Source organism: Colossoma macropomum, unplaced genomic scaffold (genome assembly GCF_904425465.1).
Source record: "Colossoma macropomum unplaced genomic scaffold, Colossoma_macropomum, whole genome shotgun sequence".
NCBI classification, from domain to species: Eukaryota; Metazoa; Chordata; class Actinopteri; order Characiformes; family Serrasalmidae; genus Colossoma; species Colossoma macropomum.
In genome coordinates, this window is record NW_023495014.1 from 887,360 (window position 1) to 909,697 (window position 22,338).

At 38.6% G+C, this 22,338-nt stretch overlaps 1 protein-coding gene across 1 annotated transcript in view; it reads left to right on the forward strand.

The window, feature by feature from the left end:
* zranb3 (zinc finger, RAN-binding domain containing 3) overlaps positions 1-22,338 on the forward strand; it is a 94,463-nt gene that overhangs the window by 45,652 nt on the left and 26,473 nt on the right. Inside the window, exons 8-13 of the mRNA XM_036561103.1 lie at positions 578-697; positions 9,351-9,470; positions 9,902-10,081; positions 11,721-11,882; positions 12,425-12,830; positions 20,513-20,743. Of these exons, the coding sequence (XP_036416996.1) occupies positions 578-697; positions 9,351-9,470; positions 9,902-10,081; positions 11,721-11,882; positions 12,425-12,830; positions 20,513-20,743 (1,219 nt within the window). The remainder of the gene's footprint in view (positions 1-577; positions 698-9,350; positions 9,471-9,901; positions 10,082-11,720; positions 11,883-12,424; positions 12,831-20,512; positions 20,744-22,338) is intronic.

Below are 22,338 nucleotides of genomic sequence, written 5' to 3' on the forward strand. Positions count from 1 at the left end.
TAATATAAAGTGTATGTAATGTACTCAGATGTCTCAAAAGCCTGGCAAGGTGTGTTCCTACTGAAAAATCCTCCTCACCTTGTCCTACGAGGGAGCACTTGTGTAATGTGTTGAGATGAAGTTTAAAAGGAATTACCTGTTTTGTTGATTTAAGTGAAAATAAGTTAACACATCCTCCTCAGGGAACAAACTTAAAATATGAATAATGCATTAATGTAATATAAATAAGACATCTAATAAAAAATGTGCCATAACGTTGGCGCAATGTGTTGAATTCAGCAAATAAACAGTAATTGTAAATTAAAATGTGCAGAAGTGTTCTGTATAGAGGATGTTAGTTTGTTTTCACTTAGAAAGTCACCAAAACACATCATTTGACCAGGGGCGCGCAAACTTTTTAGTGCATTTAAACAAGATATTATATAACTACTATGCAACAGTGCGACCAGCAGTAAATAGAGTACAATGAATAATGCGGGACAAGACTGCATGAGACAGTGTTAATATCTCTCTCTCTCTCTCTCTCTCTCTCTCTCTCTCTCTCTGTCTCTCTGTCTCTCTGTCTCTCTCTCACTAGGCAGGAGCAGTGAAGGACTACATAAAGATGATGCTGGAAACGGAGCAGCTGAAGTTCCTGGTCTTTGCTCATCACCTCTGCATGCTGCAGGCGTGTACTGAGGCTGTCATTGAGGCCAAGGTACTACAGCTCAACTCCGCTCAACTCAGACAGAGAAAGTGTGTGTGTGTGTGTGTGTGTGTGTGTGTGTGTGTGTGTGTGTGTGTGTGTGTGTGTGTGTGTGTGTGAGTGTGAGATGAGTCCCAGCTCATCAGAATGGTGATCAGCTAACCCACACTAACACGCTCCAGGCCATGAAAGAAAAGCATAAAGACAGAGAAATGTTTCTGTGAGTGAGCATGATTAGAAGTAGCTGTGTGCATTTGAGAGAGAGCAAGAGAGAAGGAGAGAGAGAGAGCTAAATGAAAGGTAGAGGGGACAGTGATGGATGTGTGTGAGAGAGTGAAAGGGACGGAGGAGATGGCGACAGTGGAGTAGAGGTGAGAACACTGTATGTGTGAGAGAGACAGATTGTGTCAGGAAAGTTAGAAAGTTGAGGAAAGAATGATCAAGTTGTGTGTGAGAAGGTATGAAAATGATTTTTCCATAATAGTACATTTTTTATAATAATTATCAGTTTTCAGTGTTATTGCTGTATTGTTAAGCTATTCTTGTTTAAAAAGCAGTAATGTACATTGAAATCTCAAGTTGGTGATTAAAATCAATTCACCACAGGCGTTATATTGACAGACTTTGCTGAAAGCACAACTGCATAGTTTAAAAAAGTTAGAGCTTTTTTTTTTCCAATGGTGTTCAAGTCGGAAGATTGGCTAAGCCAGGGGTCTGCAATGAAAATGTTAAGAAGAGCCATTTTGTACTTTTAACAAAAAATCTAACCACCTTGGGAACCACAACATTTTATGTCCATAGTGCCATCTTAGCTGTAAATATGTCTCAGTAAGTGCTAAGGTACTAGTATAGGCCAAAAAATATAAATGAAAACGCAGACTTAATTTGCTCTGTTACAAGCTTTAGCTCAGCTATAGCCACTTTTCTCGCATTTCCAGGAGGAAACTTTACCACAAAAGTAGAATAGTTTTTTGTAAAATGTCTCTCATCATTCAACTTTTTATGAGGCTGAAATCAGCTTCTCATTCGCCAGCTTCAATTTCCTGTTCCACCTTAAATTGTGCCTGAGGTGCCAGAATGTAACTGCTGCCCCTTGTAAGGTGGAACAGGAAAATTTAAAGGAGAAGCTGGCGAACGAGAATCTGGCTTCAGCCTCGCAACGTTTTAGTGTTTGACAGCTTCTCGTTGCAGATTTTAAACGTATCTGGAAACCAGCTGGAGTGCTTGTAAATGCAAGTAAGTCCATTCGTCTCCAGATTATTGATTTTCGTCTTAAATCTTTCACTTTGCCTTTTCGTTAGCTACTAGCTAGGCGAGATTGTTGTCTGCGCTGTTTTGGTGACCAGCAATATGCATGCCAGTCTCGATCAGCAGAGCTTTATTTGACTGCGAAGGAGGATTATTTTATTTCTACCTAGAAAATTTAGTTCTGCTGTGGAGCCGCAGCAGGGCAGTAAAAAAAACGCATGTTGCCGACCCCTGGGCTAGACCATGCAAGCACCTTCACCTTTTTAGAAACCAGTCGTGAGTTATTTTTGCTGTATGTTTTTGGCTTTTGTCTTTAAACCTCCATCTTCTCCTCTTTCTTGGCCAATCTGATGTCTACCATTATGTTGCCCCATTCATATTTTCTTTGATGCGGTGTAATGCCCCTGAACATTTTGCAGTGTAGCAGCGCCATATCATGATGCTCCCACCCCCGTACTTCACTATGGGTGTGGTGTTCTTAGGATCGTTCCTGCAATCTTTCTTTCTCTAAGCATGACGAGCTGAATTTTTACCTAGGAGTTCTATTTTTGTTTTGTCTGACTAGAGCACACTGTTCCAATACAGTTCTGATATGTCTAAATGTTCTTTTGCAAATTTTAGGCATGCATCTCTGTGCTTCTTTTGTAGCAGGGGGGGTTTGACATGCGATGTAGGAACGAGGGTCATTACGGTGCTTATTCTGCAACTCTTTTAGTGTGACTGCTGGCTTCTTTCTTTCCTCCCTTATCATTAGTCTGAGAGAAATCTTGCGTGGCACGTGTGTGCAGAGATGGTTAGTCACAGTTTTATGAGCTTTCCAGTTATGTATTATCGGGCCATGTGTACTGACAGGGATGTTTAAGGTCTTTGCTAGGGCTCTGTATCTTTTTCCATTCAAATATTGTTAATAATGTTGCCCCTAAGAACTTTGGGAAGCTCCTTCACCATGATTGCTACTTGTGTGAAATTTTGCCAACCGGTTCTGCCAATTGTTCTGATCATATGCAAGTAGAATGTTCACAAACCAGGACAGGTGCACCCTCAAGATTGTACACTGCCCGTCCAGACTAATGATAAGGGAGGTAAGAGAGAAGCCAGCAGTCACTTGAAAGTTACACAGGGAACAATAAGCAGTGAACTGCCCTGCATTCATCTCTGTTTCTATACTCCATGCAAAACTCCTCTGCTACAAAAGAAGCACAGAGATGCACATCGTTGCACACAAGCATTTAGACCAATCACAACTCTTTTGGAGCAATGTACTCTGGTTAGAAGAAACAAAAATAGAACTCTTTGGCAATAATTCAGCTCAACATGGAGATTATTCTTTTTATTGAAGTCTTTTTTCCCCAGTTATCTTTTTCCAGTGAAATATATATATATATATATACACCATGCAGAGCCTTTACAAAATATATATATATATATATATATATATATATATATATATATATATAAATATTTTTTATTTTTTTTTTTTGCAAAGGCTCTGCATGGTGTTAATGTTGTTCAGTTTTTGTTTTTACTGTTTGGCTTTTTATCAAAAGCTGACTGATAACTGTCCTATCCCACTGTGAGAGTGAGGTACGGAAACAGGTGAGAGTGGTGTGTATGTGTGCGTATGTGGTTTTGGGGAACGGAGTAGACATAGAAAGAAGAAAAAAAAGAGAGCCATGTCTTTGAGGAAAGCTCATGCTACTGAAACCCTCCTCACAAGTACTGTGCATGGACTTCTTATTCTGTCCCTGCTGTGGCACAAACTCAGTCCCGGTTTCTAAAAGATGTCAGAAGTGTGTGGATATGTCTATTTACAGACCCTGTATCCTACACACACTACTAAAGTCACTATACCAGAATTTATTCATTGTTATTGTTGTTTATTAAAGTAAACATTATTGTAATATCGTGTAAAAGATTGAGCAGAAGCTTGATACTCATAAAAGAAGATCAGGCATAAATTTGATACTTAAAAAGTTATATTTTGCTCACATTTGACTGACATTACCTGAAGATATTACGAGGACGAGGGATAGCTTAAACCAAAAGGGTAATTTATAACTAAGGCATATCAGACGTTGTGTGCCAGTAGTTTAAAACAAACAACAGTAATGCCATCAATTTCAAACAAAGCTAATAGTATATAGTAAATGTATGTTTCTGGATAAGAACCCTTTTAGAACGCTAGTTGTTAATAAATTAAGACTGAATTGAGCTGACTTGCTTGAGCTCCTTCACATTTGGATGTGATCTTTCAGGCATGTGGCTAAATTTGATGAATTACATACTGAATTATCAGTTCAGCATTGTTTGCTGACTGTTTTTGTGCATCACAACACAAGTAGTCCCAGTTACAAATTAAGACCCATCTAGGCCTGTGCTGGTAACAGAGTCTTTTATTTACATGACCTGAACAATAACAGAAGTAAATGGTTAAACTGTGTTGAGGGGGGAGTATTTTTTCCTTTGTTTGCTACTTTATCAGTGAAGCAGACGCAGGAGAAAACATTGGTATCTTGTGAGTCTTAAAAGATAATAGGGTGCAGTGTCCATTAATGATGGGGCTCTAGTATGTTGTCATCATTAATTTGGCCACAAAACTGTAAATAATCTAGTAAGAAAGATTGAAATTGCAGATGTTGCACACTTGTCTGGTGATTGAGGCAAGTGTTTTCCTCAAAATCAAAGACATTTTTCAGTCTGAAACCTGATGCTTTGGTGTGAGGGTGTCCTAAAATGTGCACCACACCATTGAGGTGGCTTTTTGTACAGACATGATATCTGCCTCCAGCACAGAACCTGTTTACCCAGCATAGCTGCATTTTACAACAGTCATTGTTAGGTACAGTATTAGTGGTATTAGTATAGGATATCACATCACCCAATGTTTAAAAGTTCAGTTATGTTTAAGTGCGTCTTGCTCTGGTTTTCATGAAATAAATCATAAATTAGGATTTTTTTTAACAGGTGGCAAATGAGTTTTTACCATCACCTGGGCTGTTACCATGGTAACTCGATTAACAGTCGTCAGGCACAGGACTAAACCCATTGTTCATAAAACCTTACCCCACATCCCTGATGTTCAGTTTCAGTGTTATAGAGCAATACTTTTTTTTTTGTCTGTTTCCTTTTGTCAGTAATGGCTTCTTGACAGCTGCACATCTTTTCAGACTCCCATCATCAAGTTGTCTTCTCACAGTGGAAGAATGCACAACACGTACATTTTTTCAGATCCGAAGCAAAAGTGGAGCTTGATTTTAAAAACTGAAGGCTTCAAGTGCTGGTTATCTGATGGTAACAGTTTTGGTGGTCTACCAGGTCTTGCACAGTTGTTAGGAGTCCCATTTTCTCTGTATCTCCAGTTTTGGAAAGTCCTGTTTTTATTACTTATGTTCATTTGACTTTCCCTTTCCTTACGCAAGTGAATTGTCTTATATCTAACCTTCTCAGAAATATCTCTTGAAAAAATTAATAACTTGTACTTAATGGCCATTTTGATGGGAAATAAACAAGGGGTGGTCTCTGAATTTTCTGGAGACATTCATTCACACCATTTTGGTCTGTGTAGATAATCAATTGTGTGTAAATTGTCTTGAAAAACAACATTTTGATGTTTATTCATATGAAGATAGCACTGATTCCAAATCTTTGGCCTGTAATCTTCATGTTTCTATGTCTTCTACTGCTTTTTTGTTAGAAGTCATGTAACTGGACCGGTTATTCACTCTTTCTTTTATCCTTGTAATGTCTGAGTCATCTTAAATATAGTGATGAGAACCACCACCACACACAGAATTTGAAAACTTTCAAACTTTCCCCGACTCCACTTTCACTTTTTCCCCAACCTTTCCTTCTTCTCTCGCAGAGTGTGAGGGGTGTGAGAGAGAGCGCGAGAAAGTGTGTATGTCTGTGTGTGTTTGTGTGTGATCACACCTCCTGGTGTGAATGCTCTTGCTCCCTTTAAGATTTCATAAGCACCAATTAACAGGAAAAGTCCTAAAAAAAGAAGCATCCATGGAGGGGGAAAATAAATAAAGAAAAATCACCCCGCTGGCCAAAGAACGGTGTAGCGCGGAAGACGAAAAGAATGACAAAACGCGCTCATTAGAATAGCGAGACATCTGTTAAAACACACTTGTTGCAGCCTCCCGCCCTCTCGCTTTCGTAAAGTGTTTGTTCGGCACGGTGCGAGGTGCGAATCATATGAATCATGTTAACCGTTCATTTGTGGTGCAATGAATGACTGTGACGATCGTGCCGTAGGCAGTCACAGTGGATACAAACCCCCTCTGCTACACACGTCCAACTTCTGTTCAACCAGCTCCAACAATCCTACACACAGAGTAGGCACATGAGTATAAGCTTGGCTTGGGTTTGGTTTGGGTGCGTCACAAGCTGTTTGTCCAAATATTAGCCACTGAAATGAATTTTGCATGGAGGATCCCTGGAAAAACTCCTTTTTTTGATGTGACATATAAACTTTACATGCACTCTGTATAGAGAAACCTAGTATAAATGCCCGTTGTGCTTACAGCCTGTCCATTCATGTTGAAGTTATGCAAAGTGTTGTTACTGCAGACAGTCTGTAGCAGAGTTATTGGAGTGGTAGATGTGGGGAAGATGATTCAACATATTGCTGTTTCTAGCTGTCAAATGAAAATGGATCAATGCAGCCTTTCAAAGTTTCTGGACCTCCAAAAAAAGTGGCTGAAGTTTTTGTTGTCTCTAAGCATTTCAGTTTGTTTGTTCCCCAGAGCAGCCATGCTGCACAGTACAGAGCAGCCAATCATAACAGAGGTTGTTTACATTTGTCAATTTTAATGACACAGGAGCATGAACAGTTGGATTCTAAATGATGGAGGGGTTGGAAAACGGTCATAGGAAAATGAACCGCAGGTGTTTTTGGGACATAAAACCACTTAAATGTTGTAGGTGGACATCAATGAAAAAAGAAAAATATGGATGGAGTTTAGATATTATAATAACAAATGCAGTAGGCACACAACAGCACAAATGAGGGATGGTTTCACAGCCTTCTGGGTCAGTTGAATCCCTTCAACCTAAACTAGTAAATATCCTAAGTATCCCTGCAGATTTTAAGCAGGGTAATGTTAAATAAAGCTATTTTTACATGTGCTTTAATTGCCAGATTTGTTAGTTTCCAAACATCTTTTCAATAAAGCTGGCTTCATACTCTGATTAGAAAGCTGTGACAAACATATCACACATTAAGACCTTTTAGCCATGAAACTGATTTAGCTAGCGAGTTAACTATAATGTCCATTAAACTGTGACATGGTAACGTTTCTCACATGGCATAATCCATTCAGTAATTATTGAATGAATCAATAGTGAATGGAAATTTTATCTTCTAACACAGTTTTCAGGTTGAATGAAGTAATAGTTTTGATTTGCTTTGTAAAAAACTTGAACTATAAATATATTTTTAATGAACTATAAATATATTTTTTTGATGCTGACATTTCCATCACACTCTCTTGAACCTCCTGCAGTGTCAGTATGAACCCCTAGGAGGATGTAAATACCTAGTTTGGAAACTCTGATGTGGACAAATTCTAAAGTGGAGTACAGTGACAAACAGTACACACAGAGTATTATACTAAAACTGTAAGCTTATAACTAACCCTTTCGTTTAATTTCTGCTGTTGAATCTGTCTTTGCCATTACTAATGCTAACTACCTTTCTGAGGAAAAAAACACAAATTGTCAGTTCAGTCACCTTTTATTGTTACTCTGATTAAACTAATCAATGAGCGTTTGCTGTTCCGAATTGATTGTGCTGATTGTGCTTGTGTGCTTGCTCTGACTGCAATAAAGGCAGAATATTCCTTCTTTTATAAAGTGATATAAAATATGGTAACTTACACAAAGATCCAATCCCACATGCTGATCCATTATACCATGAAAAACTTACCTTGCATGCATCATAACTGCTCTGGCAGCAGATTTAAAAGAGGACAAAACCAATGTTTGTGAATGTATTGCCAGTGAGATGTGAGGTAGTATGGTTAGTAGTAAGAATATAGTGTGTATAAAAAAGGCAGTGAATTTGTGGCTCACAGCGATGCTAATAATAGTCTAACCATTAGTTATACTGCAGTCCCAGTACAAAAGCAGTGCCTTACTGTAACTGTCTTTTAGACTAGTACTAGAATCACTGTAAGCAACAGTTTTACTGTCTTTACCTTTGTGACTGGAAGACCATTCTTAAAAGACCATTTTCAGAATGAGGGATGGTAAGACTGAGGGGTTTCATGTGGACACATCTGATGAAGGCATCTGATGAACGATTTTAGTGAATAATGTACCGGCACATCCATCTAATCATGAGTTGTAATGAGCGTCATGACTACCAACTCCTGTCTGAACTCATAACTTGTTTCTTGAAGTTATAAACCTGCCTGACACTAATCCTAAACTTCTTACCCTCCACTTTGGCATATCTAACATCCTGTAAGTGTCCCCTGTAGTCAGCAGTCTGCCAGGTCTTTTTTTCTGGCAGTTTTTTAGATTTTAACATTGGTCCTTAGCTTACCTTATGGATCTTTCTATTGTGTGATCCAAGCCTGAATTCATGAAACTTCTCAAAGTAGGAGAGCTAATTACTTTGAAGGAAATTTGAAGGCTGCCTTCATAAAGATTTGGTAACACATGAGCAAGTGTTGCACACCATATTTAAAAAGCAATAACTAAGTATTTATGAACAGCTTATGTCAGCACTTAAGTGAATGACATGGTATTGACATGAGGCCCTTAAGGTAAAATGCATTCATGCCAACACTTTGAAGCATCATTCCCAGGTAGGCCTCTCAAGAGGCCAGTCCAGTTCTATATGTTTTGTACAAATGTACATTTACTTTAATGAGACAAAATTTTCCTATGTGCAGCTGTCTTTAGCTGTCTTCAATAGAAATTGTTCATCAAAATAATGTAATACAGTATCTATAATAACTCAGTACTTTCACTGTTTATGCTGAAGTACCTTTAAAAAGCAAGTACTTTGGTACTTCAACACAAGTCGAAATACAGTTGTTCACTGTTCACTGTTATTGTCACTGGAGAAATATTTTTCCAAAGTATGTAGTATATACTTTTTCTAAACTGCAAAATTTGTGCTTCGTCCACCACTGTATTTACATACTGGAAAATATTGTAATCATTTTAGTTTAAAGTCTTCCTAAAAAACTGACAGAAGCTATTCAAAAATATTCAAGAAAGGCTTTTTAAATATGTTAGTTGATGCCTTCAAATGTGTTCTTAAAATTTGTTTACACATATTTGACTGCAACTTAATGAATAAGGACCAATATTGGTTATTAAAAACAACAAACGCTACACAGAATTTTAGATTAGAAACAGTTTGAAGACTCTCTGAAGTAGTGACATCGTTTTCTTGTAGGCCGGTTATATCCGGATTGATGGCAGCGTTCCATCTGCAGAGAGGATCCAACTGGTCCATCGCTTCCAGAGTGATCCAGACACCCGGGTGGCTATTCTCAGCATACAGGCAGCGGGACAGGTACATACACACACACGCACACTTTCTTTTAACAGTTTTTCCCCACTTCATTTGCACAGATTTATTTTCTGTAAAACACATTCATACGAATTTGTTAATGGAAGGTGTTTATGGAGCTCAGACATTTTTTTTCCTACCCAAATAGTCTCACTTTAAAAGTTTAAAACTTGCGTGTCACTGCATTCTGTCTCATAATGAGTTACTTTATGAGTCTTTTCATTCTAGGAGTAAGCGTATCTTCAGCCTCCTTCACATATTTTATTCATCAACTGTTCACTAAGCCTTATGGCAATAAAGGCATGAGCCAGAGCCATATAAATGGTCACTGTAGAAACCTGTGCTGTTGCTGAATTAAAAACCTTGACTTTCATGGTATACTTTCTGAATGAGCTGAACTGCCCTGCGATATTGGTGTGTACGTGTGTTGTCAGGGGCTGACTCTGACGGCCGCATCCCACGTGGTGTTTGCTGAGCTCTACTGGAATCCGGGTCATGTAAAGCAGGCGGAGGACCGCGCCCACCGCATCGGCCAGACCTCCTCTGTGCACGTGCACTACCTCATCGCCAAGGGAACCTTCGACATGGTCATGTGGGGCATGCTGAACAGGAAGGTAGGTCAGCAGCATGGAGCAGATATGTTCAAAGCTGCATAGCAGGCCAAAAGTTTGAAAGCAAGCCTAACTTTAAAATGAATCTTTGCAAGAACAGACAGTAATGTATTAACATAAAACAGAATGTTTTGAAGAAATGTAGCAATAATGTACAACAGTGTCCCTTATTTGTTATAGTTTTACTGCAGCTTGAATCACATCCACCTCTCACATTCATATGCACCTGAATGCTTGATGAACTGAATCAAATGTGTTAAAGTAGAAATTTGTAAAGAAAAAAAAAAAACAGTCAGTGAAAGTGACGGTTATGAACGAAGTGTGGGGAGGTTTTCTATATCATCGCTGTCCTGACAAAACCTTGTATCCCCAAGATGGTAACTTTACAGGAGAATGAAAATGGAATGGAAGTTGATGGAACAAGATTATTTAAAGTTATTTTGGATTTCTGTTGGTCCGTTCATCAAATTTAAAAATTTTATCCGTGTAATGGATACAAGTGCAATATTTTATATTATATTTATATTTTAACATAAGCTAAGTAGGTAAAGTGCTAAAGATTGCAAGAAAAACATCCCATTAATGGGCAGTATTAAACATGTATAAGATCATACTATGGAAAATCCTAAGGCTGAATCTCAAATGTCTCACTGCTCCCTATAGTCCCCTGTGCACTATGTCAGTTATGAAATTTTGGCTTTTACCCTCAAATATTGCACTTTATGTCCAGTATGGAATTATGCACACATTGCTGAATCCTAAGTGGTTCTTTGTCAGACACATTGTGCTCTGTTTAGATGCAGTAGTCATTATTTTAAGACCTACATACTGCACTTTGTAGGGAGAAGGGAATCATTTGAGACGAAAATAAACCATTTTGTTGGTTGTTCACAAATCGACTTAATAGTGATGCTGAATGCTCCCATACTCTGTGTCTGTAATGTATGTTAAAAGCTACAATAAGCAACATTTAGCTGTAGGAATCAGGGAGCTGTGAATTGTTAAAGCTACAATAAGCAACAGTCTGTAAGTAGTTATGAAGCCAGTCCTTGGGGGCCCCCAAGACGATCCACACTTTTGCTTCGTCCTAGGTGTAGTGGGAGCTAGGTTGGAACAAAAAAATGTACCCTGAGGACTGGTTTTAAAACCACTGGCCTAAGTAATAGAAAGCAGGATGAAAAAAGAAAAGGAATTTTACCTCCTCTTGGACTGTTGCGATGCTTAAATTCTGTTAAACTCTGTTTTATAACTTTTCTTACTACTTCATTGAAAAGTATATTTTTTTGTTCAGGAACTCAGTACTGAGTCATTTAAACAGCTTTAAAGAAGAAATGAGCATTTCTGTAAGACAGTGGTTCTGAAACCCGTCCCCAGATGGTCCACATTTTGCTCAATTTCAGCTCCAACACATAAGAATAGAACAACAATATGGACCATCTGGGGGGCCCTGAGGACTGGTTTGAAAACCACTGCTGGAAGAAACCATACAAGAATGAAACTTAACAGTAGTAAGCATGGAAAGATACAAAACTAGAAGAAGTGATTTCCCAGTCCAGTTTTAGCACATTTGAGTTCTCAACTCTGAACACTTTTCTTGTAGAAGTGTGGCTGAGATAATGACTGATTTGCCCGTATTGACTAGGAAACGGTGACAGGCAGCACTCTGAACGGAAGGAAGGATTATCTGAAGGCAGAGGAGGGAGATAAGGAGAAATGGGACTTTCTGAACTTCGCTCAGGCATGGACCCCGAGTGACTGCGCCATTGGCGACGAGGACGACAAAAAAGGCGTCTTCTTCTCACATGTAAAGCTCAGTTTTTCAAACCAGAACATTCTTATTAAATCCTGTCCTTCGACTGATGGGCTTTTTTAAATGTGAAGCAACTCATCGACCTGGTTTGTAACTTACCAATTAACTTACTTTATGATTAGTGGGCTAAAGATCTTCCACAAGGGGGAGCTATTAGCTCCGAATAGCTTTTGTAGTTTCATTGAAAGAGAGGAAGCTGACACAAACCCATATCAGCAGAACTTTATGAATACTCATATATATATATACATACAGTCACAATGTATATCTATATGAAGTAAAATATACCCTACATAAGTAAATGTCCCAAAATATGCCCTACATAAGCATGTGAACATAGAGTACATTTGATGATGCTGACAGTAAAACTACAACTGTTTACTTACAGTGACCATACTGTAGCTAGGTTGTGGAGAAAAAGAAAGAGCATCAAAAGTTTTTTTGCCTCCTTATTGTTGTTAATTCTGGTTTTTTTTTTTGGTTTTTTTTTCATTCTTTCATTTTTTCATCTTTCAATCCTTCCTTTCTTCCTGCAGTTTGAGAAAGACAAGCAGCACGACATCCGTAAATTTTTCTCTCCCACTGCGGATAAAGACAGGAAGAGGAAGAGAACGGGCGATTCCTCAGTCGCTGGCTCTCCTCCTACCCAATCACACGATCAGCTAGGAGCCAATCAAAGCCCTCATAACCCCAGCCCTGATTCTGCTGTTCAGGAAGAGGATTTTTGCCCTCAGGTGAAGCGACTTAGGCAGGCTCGTCCACTGTCACGGCGCAGTGGAGGAAAGAGAAGCCCGCTTACGCCCCTGAGCGCCCCCCGCAGGCTCTCAGCAGGGCTGCAAGTCTCCCGCCACAGCCAGAAGTGGAGCTGCAGAGTGTGCACCTTCTCCAACAGTGGCCTGCTTCTATGCTGTGAGATGTGTGAGACACCCCGAACCAAGAGAGGTACGCACGTATAACACACATGCAATCGGTGTCAGTAACAGATGACAAGCATTACAGGATACATTCTTTTATGTTAATTCATGTTACAGTTCTGAATGTGTATATATATATATATATATATGTATATATAGATGCATAAACGTGTGTGTGTGTGTGTGTGTGTGTGTGTCTATATTAAAAACTACTTCACAACAAATACTTCTTAAAATAATAAAGTAACAGTAAAAATAAATATGAACGATAATGAAATGACATGAAATTGTAGCACAATAAAAATATTTCAATAAAACACACACACACCCAGCTGTCATTGGGCGGAAGGCAGGATACACCCTGGACAGGTCGCCAGTCCATCGCAGGGCAGACAGACGGACACACACACTCACACCTAGGGGCAATTTAGTGTGTCCAGTCGGCCTGACTGCATGTCTTTGGACTGTGGGAGGAAACCGGAGAACCCGGAGGAAACCCACGCAGAAATGGGGAGAACAGGCAAACTCCACACAGAAACGACCCCGGTCGCCAATTGTATTATGTATTGAACAGGAAGCCACTGAAATGCTGCAAATACTGGAGTAATGAGTTCATTCTTCCATGTTTGAGTCAGAACAGTTGCATTCTGTACAAGCTGTAGTTTGTCTATACTGTCTATACTCTTTTGGGTAAGCCAGTGAACAGTGCCCTAATCTAAACATGAGAGAACTAAGGCATGAGTCAGCTTCTTAGCATCATGCAGTTTGAGGGCCTGACTTGGTTACACTATCAATGTGAGACTTAAAACTTAAGACTTCACCACCACATACACCTCCCTATCATCCACATCCTCTCCAACAGTAATACAGCAAGTTATGCTCCCTAAGGACCCCTGACTACTCCCAGAGAAAAAGAGCTTCTGAAGAGAAAAGGGGGAAAGTAAGGTGTTAGTGTGTGAAAATGGCTTGTTACTGTGACAAGAACAGTGTGTGGGACTGAGCAGTGTGATCCAACACTAGGGGTGTAAATTTTTGATCCAAGGATGTAACAATGCCCCCCACCGCAAACGGAAAAAGAAAGAGAAGCAAATTGTTTTGTTGTTTGTTACCAAGAGAAATATTGCAAAATGTAACACTGTTATTTAAGTAATGTTATTGGAAAAACATAATTCACTCTCTTACCTATAGTTATACTCTATAGTTACAGTGAAGTTTCTCTTAGTTACTTATAAGCTACCTAGCTAGCTGGCAAAGTAGGTGATTGTGAGATAAACATCTCACTTCTTCCATTGTAACAACTGCCCTAGCTGTCTATATCTGCTGCTGTTAATTAGGTTAACTGATTTTGTTTTGGTGTGATGTAGTGATGGGCATTGCTTTCAAATTTGATTTGAATTTGAAAAATACTCCCCAGCCAGAGAATTTTATTGAATATTATTCAAATTAATTATAGTTAAATGGCAATAAAGAGTTTCGTACACTTTTGAAAGTGTGCATGGGACTACAAGGAGCTTTGTGTTCTGACTGAGATCAGCTGCAGTTGTTTAAAAACGGATTACTTGTTCCTGCTACACAGAGAGTGTGTGTGTGTTTCTCTGTGTGTGCACTCTTTAATCCCCATATATGCATTGGTAAACACTCCCTGCAAATTTTTCTGGACCTGCCCATTGTCTGTCTTTGTGTGCCATATTGAAATGTAATTGATTTCTATGGTGTTCACAAGCACTGCTTCCCCATATCCACTAGAGCTGCATAATATGGATAAAACACTGTACTAATTATACTGCTACATATTGCCATAGCAATACTCCTTGTAATATACCATAAAGACATTAGTGAACCCTTTGTGAATCATTTGTGATCAGTGGTTTTAGTTTTTTTTGTTGTTGTTTTTGTTTTGTTTGTTTTTTGTTTTTTTTTATCCTGTGAATGCCTTAATTCTTCAAACCATCCACAAAACATCATTTATTGGTCAGAATGCTCATAGCATGCAATAAAACATTCAGTGGTTTGGTTAGAGGCTCATTTGCAAATTGCAGACTTCTGCAATACCAGTGTTCTGAGGGAATGAAAAGCCAACAATGCACACTAGTTACCAATAAGGAAATTTTGTGACTAATACACAAAATATATAGAGCTACAAATTCCAGTACTATGAGCCGATGCAATTAAATATGGTTAAAATTAAACTTCAGTAGTTTTAGTTAAATAGTACCTTACTACTGAGAACTGACATATTGTAAGAAGTTCTCACATTTTAAAAATTTTAACTAAACGGAAACTAAACAGCAGAAACAAAGTCTAAAATAGCTTTAATATTGTCGCACGAGGGGCAGAGCTTTCAGCGTACTTAAGCATTTTTTTAACGTTCTGTTCATTATCTGAGAATCACATCCAAATGTGCTTGTTAAAAGAATCTCATTCAAAAACATGAGTGTTAATGTGGTTCCACCTTTAATGCTGCAACCTTCCTGTTCTTTCAGGAAGGCTTTCGACTATATTTTAGAATGTGGATGCAGGGAATGAAATAATGCAGTAAAACAGTCAAAATAAAAACAAAAAAGAACATGCATAATGTGACTAAGAAATAACAATACAAACAGAAAAATGAAATGAAACATAATATATTTTAAATGTAATGGTGCTTGATAGACAGGCTGTCTGTCTGTTTGTTTGTTTGTTTGTTTGTTCATTTATTTTGTTTAACTCTATAGTTAAATACAATTGTGTCATCTGCATAACTTTGAAACCTACACGATACTCTTTAAAAATGTGTCCTAGTGGTTACTTGTATAATGAAAACAAAACTAGGCCTAGTACAGAGCTCTGTGGTACACCACAAACAACACGTACTCTTCAGATTGATGTTCGCCTAGACTCTAATGCATTTCCCAGGAGACCCACCCAATTTTTAAGGCATGTCATTAAAAAGTCATGATCAATTATGTGAAATGCAGCACTCAAATCTAAAAAAAAAAACAGGCATTGAAACCATAGTTATTTAAAAATATCATTGAGCAAATGATCAAGGTACAACCGAAAAAGTTGGGACACTGTGCAGAATGTAAATAAAAATAGAATGCAATGATATGCAAATCATGTAAACCATATTTGTAAAGGGAAATACTACAAAGACAACGCATCAACTGTTGAAACCGAGAAATTTGATTGTTTTTTGAAAAATAAATTCCCCCTTTTTAATTTGATGCCAACAACGCGTCCCAAAAAAGTTGGGACGGGGGCATGTTTACCTCTGTGTTTCATCACCTCTTCTTTTAACAACTCTCTTGTTGATTCTGTTCTTGTTGATATAGGATTTCAGCTGCTCAACAGTTCAGAGTCTCCTTTGTCATGTTTTTCATTTCATGATGTGCCAAATGTTTTCAATGGGTGATGGGTCTGGACTGCAGGCAGGCCAGTTTAGCACCGGGACTCTTTTAATATGTAGCAATGCTGTTGTAATACATGCAGAATGTTGTTTGGTATTGTCTTGCTGAAATATGCAAGGCCTTTCCTGAAAAAGACGTTGTATGTATGTATATATCGTTCAGCATTAATGGTGCCTTTACAGATGTGCCAGTCACCCATGCCATGTGCACTAATGCACCCCTATACCATCATGAATACTGGCTTTTGAACTGTGCACTGATAACAGGCTGAGTGGTCTTTAGCCAGGAGGACACAGTGTCATGATTTCCAAAAAGAATTTCAAATGTTGATTTGTCGGACCACAGGACACTTTTCCACTTCCCCTCAGTCCATTTTAAATGATCCTGGATTCTGTTTATATTTGGTTTCTTCTTTATGTTTTAGAGTTTTAATTTGCATTTGTGGATGCAGCGACAAACACACTGTTTTTTGTAGAGAGTGTTTTTCAAAAGTGTTTCTGAGTCCATGCAGTGATTTCCACTGTAGAATCATGTCTGTTTTTAATGCAGTGCCGCCTGAGGGTCCAAAGATCATGGCCAGCAAATACTGGCTTTTGGCCTTGTCCCTTGCATACACAGATTTCTCCAGATTCTCTGAATCTTTTAATGATATTACGCACCGCAGATGATGAAAAGCAAAAGTTCTTTTCTGTTTTATGTTGAGAAGCGTTATTCTTGAATTGTTGCACTATTCGATCGTGCAGTCTTTCACAGAGTGGTGAACCCCTCCTTATCTTTACTTCTGAAAGACTCAGATTCTCTGAGATGCTCTTTTATACCCAATCATGTTACTGACCTGTGTGTTTTTTTTAAGCATTACACAACTTTACCAGCCTTTTGTTGCCCCATCCCAACTTTTTTGGAACGTGTTGTTGGCATCAAATTCAAAATGGGCAAATATTTTTCAAAAAATAATAAAAATTCTCAGTTTCAACACTTGTTGAAACTGATCATATGTTGTCTTTGTACTATTTTCATTGAAATATAGAGTTTAAATGATCTGCACGTCATTGCATTTTGTTTTTATTTACATTTTGCACAGCATCCCAACTTTCTTGGAAATTGTATCATTTTTTTTTTTTAGCCATATCGCCCAGCACAAGTACACATGCTAGTGTTTCTGTATGGGGGAGAAGAACTCATACAGATTTACTTTGCATTGTCTGATTCTGTTTCATGGAATTAGAAGCACCTCTTCAGTGTAGATTCAGCATAGCATGTGATTCACTGTGTAATGACCTTATTCATTAGTTAAGCCATTTACTCAAACACTTTTCTTTCTCCATTCCCATTTTAATGCGCTCCTTTTATCTGTGCATTATTGGAAAGAAACAGATCCTTAATTATGACATTTATCTCTATTCATCCTGATGCACGTGTTCTGCTCCAAGAATTACTCACTAGAAAGAATTACACAATAGAAAGTTTGCTTTGATTACAGCAATTCATGCAAAGAACCTATGAACACACGCATAAACAATTGGAATATCAGACAAACAGCTTGAGGTGTCTGTCTCTCTCTTGCTCTTTTTCTCTCTCACTCACATAGCCACATCTCCTCCTCTTCCCGAATGAGCAAACCAAAGCTCCTTTTTTGCACTCCGTTAGTATGAGTAACGTTTGAGCCATTTTGTCCTTTCAGCAAAAATCAAACCACCTTGGGAGCCACAATATTGTCCATTTTACCATCTTGGCTGTAAATATGTCTTAGTATGTGCTAATGTACTAGTATGAGCTAACAAATTTTATAGAAACGAAAACACAGACTTGATTTGCTCTGCTTTAAGCTTTAGCTCAGCTGTAGCTGGTTTTCTCGCATCTCCGGCAGGAAAGGTTTCCAAAAGTGGAATAGTTTCTTGTAAAATGTCTCTCAACATTCTATTTTTTTACGAGACTGGAGTGAGCTTCTCATTCGCCCGATTTTTCTTTGATTTTTTTTTTCGTTTTACCTTAAATGGTGCCTGCTAGAACGGGCAAATTCTTATTCATTCTCATTCACCAGATTCTTGTTCGAAAAGGCCTGCAGAAGTACTATCCATTAGTTTTCTGACACTAGGACATATAGAGAGATGCCTTTGCTGTATCTGTACCTAATCAATAAATCAGTTTTTTCCATTTCCGTTTAATAAACAAACGTATTTGATGTACAGCAATGAAATGACGCTTAGGCTGGGATTTTTCTGCGATTAGATTTACAGTGGGGAGCGCCTTTCCGCAGGGGTCCGATTTTCATCTAACACCCGGGCTTGTTACAGTGGTGCACAGCAGTGGTGTTGAATTCTGCTACTTGAAAATTCAGGTGACATTTCATCAGATCCATGTGAAGCTGGCCTTTGAACAGGAAGAGGGGAGCTGGGAAAAGAGAAAAATAGTGGGGGTTGGTGGGAAGGTGTGAGGAAATATAGTGAGAGAAAGAAAGGAGGGAGACATGGGGGGGGGTGGGTGAGAAAGTGAGAAGAGAGGGTCATGGTGCGAAGAGAGAATTGAATATGAATATTGATCTTCCTTCTGCTACCTGCTTGTTCATTTCAATGGTGAAACCTAGGGAGCGACCGATATGAAGATTTTGTCAGCAGTACCGGTTTCAATTTTGAAGAGCTAAAATTTCAGATAGTGTTGGTCGATATAATTTTAAGTTGTCAAAAATATGTTATGTATGATATGTACCTCGTGTTTCACTCTGAACATTATGTAAGTATGTAAAATATACAGAAAAAAAAAGATGTTGACTACTGGCTCTGAATTCCCATGCTAATGACAATTTTAATTATGCAGGTCAATCACTTGGGACAGCTAGGTAGATGATTAGAGTAAACAGAATAACAGCTAAAATAAAGGTTTTAATATTTTTTCTAATCTTTTTTGGGGTAAAGACAGAGTGTGTATCGAGAAGCCACTCCCAGCTCTGGCATTTGTAGTAAGATTTCTTGTCCTGTGCGAATTAGTCCAACATTACCCCACATCCTGATGTAGAACTAATCCCATCCAAATAGTATTTATGGTAGTATTAGTAATTGGAGATGGCATATCGGTATTAATAGGATAGGTATCGGTATGGGATTGGTTCCCTATTCAATATCTAGTCCAGCAGTAAATTAGATATTGAATGGGGAAAAAGGAATTAATCTGATCCAATACTGTAACAAACCTATCCTGAAATAACACGCTCTCACATTGCGTTATGTCCTATTGGTAGAGGTGGGTAATCCAGGTCCAAAAAGTAAAAACCCTCCCCAGGATTTTGTTCCAACTGCTTGACTTCTCTAATTTGCTCAGACCAGCAAAGGTGTTCAGGCAGTTGGAACAAAATCCTGTGGAGGGTTTTTACCTTTTGGACCTGGATTACCTCTAGGTATTATTTACATATTTCTTCCTGTAGGGCAGTAGCGTGTTTGAGTAGTTTGAGCATGTTAACCTAGTTTTAGACTCTCAGCTGAAGTGAAGCACTTCATATAAAAATAGCTACATTTAAAGCGTAATAGTTTTTAAAGAAGAAAATTTGTGCTGATATCAGATCTGTATCAGCTGATATGTAATGTCAAACCATCTGTAATGATACTTTTTTTAAAAACAAATGAAATTAATCAATTGTATTAAATTGAAAGAAAACTGTACAACTTACGTAGCATTTAAAGGAACATTACTGGTGCTATACGTTCATAAACCCATCCTTGTATTAGCCGATTTCAGCATTCAAAAGTATGTGAAAATGCAAGCAGTATCACATAAACAATTAAAAATGTGTACTTTCCCCAAGTCTTGATTGTGCTTCTCCCAGACATTATAGACCTTGTCTTGTCTCTCAAGGACCATAATATTTGTCCTCATCTTTTGAGTCTTTGTGACCGCATCTAGGAGAGTTTTCAGAAATGGATTGCAAGATCGAGTGAAAGCTGGTCTCAATGAGGCAGTAGTTTCTTTGTCTTAGCATGTCCCATTGTGCAAAAATGCGCAGAGACTGTGGTCTAGACAGATTTGAAGCAGATCAGTCACACACACACAGCATCTGCTCAGTCCTCCACATCTCTGTGCCGAGTCTTGACTTTCACTAACAACCCAAGTGTTATTTATGGCAGTTTTATTTACAGCTGCTGTTTAGATGACCAAAATAATGAGCATGCTCTGTGGAACAGTCTGACTGTTATATTTTTTGCTTTTCATTGTTACTCTTTTTGAAGCCCAGACCAGGTCTGCAGCATGAATGTCGCTCATAAATCTGTCCTTCCTGTTTTTTTCTCTCTCTCTCAAATCCTCCCTCCACATCCCTTGTTTTAATTTCCAGTTCATAGCCCCCCTGCTTCTCCTTCCCCATCTCCCTCTCTCTCTGTCTCCAGCCCTTGCATCACTCTTTCTGACTCAGAAGACGACCAGTCCACCTCCGAAGCATCAGGCGACCGGCCCATCGCCATAACACCCCAAACTCCTCTGACCAAACAGAGCCAGCTGTCGAAGGAGGCTGAAGAAGAGAGATCCACACTTTCGCTCCAAGAATCACAAACAGACCCTTCCACTGGTAATCTCAGTTCATACTGGCAAAGCAGATCAGTTGTGCACCCACAGCATGGCTTCAGACGCCCTGCCCACAAAGTTACACAGATCGCCTGAAGTATATTGTACGCTAAGATGGCCACAGCTGTCAGAATCGTGGAAGTTAGACTGCGATTGGCTATCTGCCCATCCATGTGTACACACTTCCATGCACCGTTTTTATCAGTACAACTTTTGTTTATGAATGGTAGCAAGTCACCACTAGAAATGTTGCCTGCTCTGAACACCATGACAACAGTGAGGCTTTCAGAGACTGAAAAAAGTTCAAAATCACAGCAAACTAACCACAAAAGTTATTTAAGTTTATTGGTTTTTACCCACAATGACCTGGCCCTAAATGCCATGCCAAAACAACAGCCTGTGATTGGTTGGTTTGCATGTTAGTCAAGTTCCTGTCAAAGTAGGCAATGTTGGCCACGTTAAGCACTGAAACTTAGCAGACTCTCTGGTGATCAGTACTGAACCTTGCTTGTAAACAAACCAAGCCTCACCCTAAGTTCGGTTCAGTTCAGTTTTGTTCAGATTTATTTGTCGCCATGCACAGGGCCAGAACCTAAAGAGCAGGCCAAGACAAAGAGAGGCAAAGAAAAACTCCCTCTGCATTTGGCTATAGTAGTACTTTCCCAGTGAAGCAACGCTGTAGTTAGATTAAATATACTGCCGTCAAAAAAAGACATCTTTTTTCAATTGCTTGATTTTCACTGCAGCTTTTAAGTTGAGTAAGAAAAAATTGCGAAAGTGCTAAAGTTTTAGCCGACAAACTATCTGTTAGCTATTTTTTGAGGATGTTTTGCAACTCTCATAACAGCATCTTTCTTTGTAGAGCAGGTTTAGCATAAAGAATGATTTTATTTATTATTAGTTTTTGCTTCCAAACCATTGTTTAAAGCACATATTAAAAATCATTTTACCAATTGTGGGTTCAGCATCTCAAGGTTTAAATCCTAATGCCGACAGTAGGAGCTCAAATACGAGGGGTGTTTTTAAAGTAGTATTTTTGTCTTTTGTTCCTTGAGTGGCAAGATTTGAACAGCTTGCTATTTAATTTATTGCAAACAGACAAAAATGCTCACTTATTTAAAAATACCTTCCAAGTGAGCCATGTTTTTTTTTTTTTTGGAACATGCATGACAGAAACAGCAAACAGAAACCAACCTTTGTTTATGCTTTTAAAAATAATCACCCAATAAAAGCCATAGCATTATGGAAATGAGATGTTAACTGCTTCCCAACTAGTTGTCATTTATTGTCATTCATTAGCATTTCTTTTTCTTTTCAAGGTATATGATAACATGCAGTCAGTATATATTTGTCTCATTTGGATCTAGCCACAGGCTTCAGGCTGATGAGTGAATGGAGGAGAAAAAACACCATAAACACTGCTGCAGAATGCTGCAACTTGGGCCCTAAAAATAAACAGCCATTTTCTTCCGAAAAGCCCACCATTTTCACACATGCTAGAGTGCTTGACAGCCCTCGGTGTTGTTTTTCTTCCTGAAGCGTGCCAGTTCTCTCAGTAAGCTGCGGCTAATGGTTCTGTAATGACGCAGTGCGATGGGC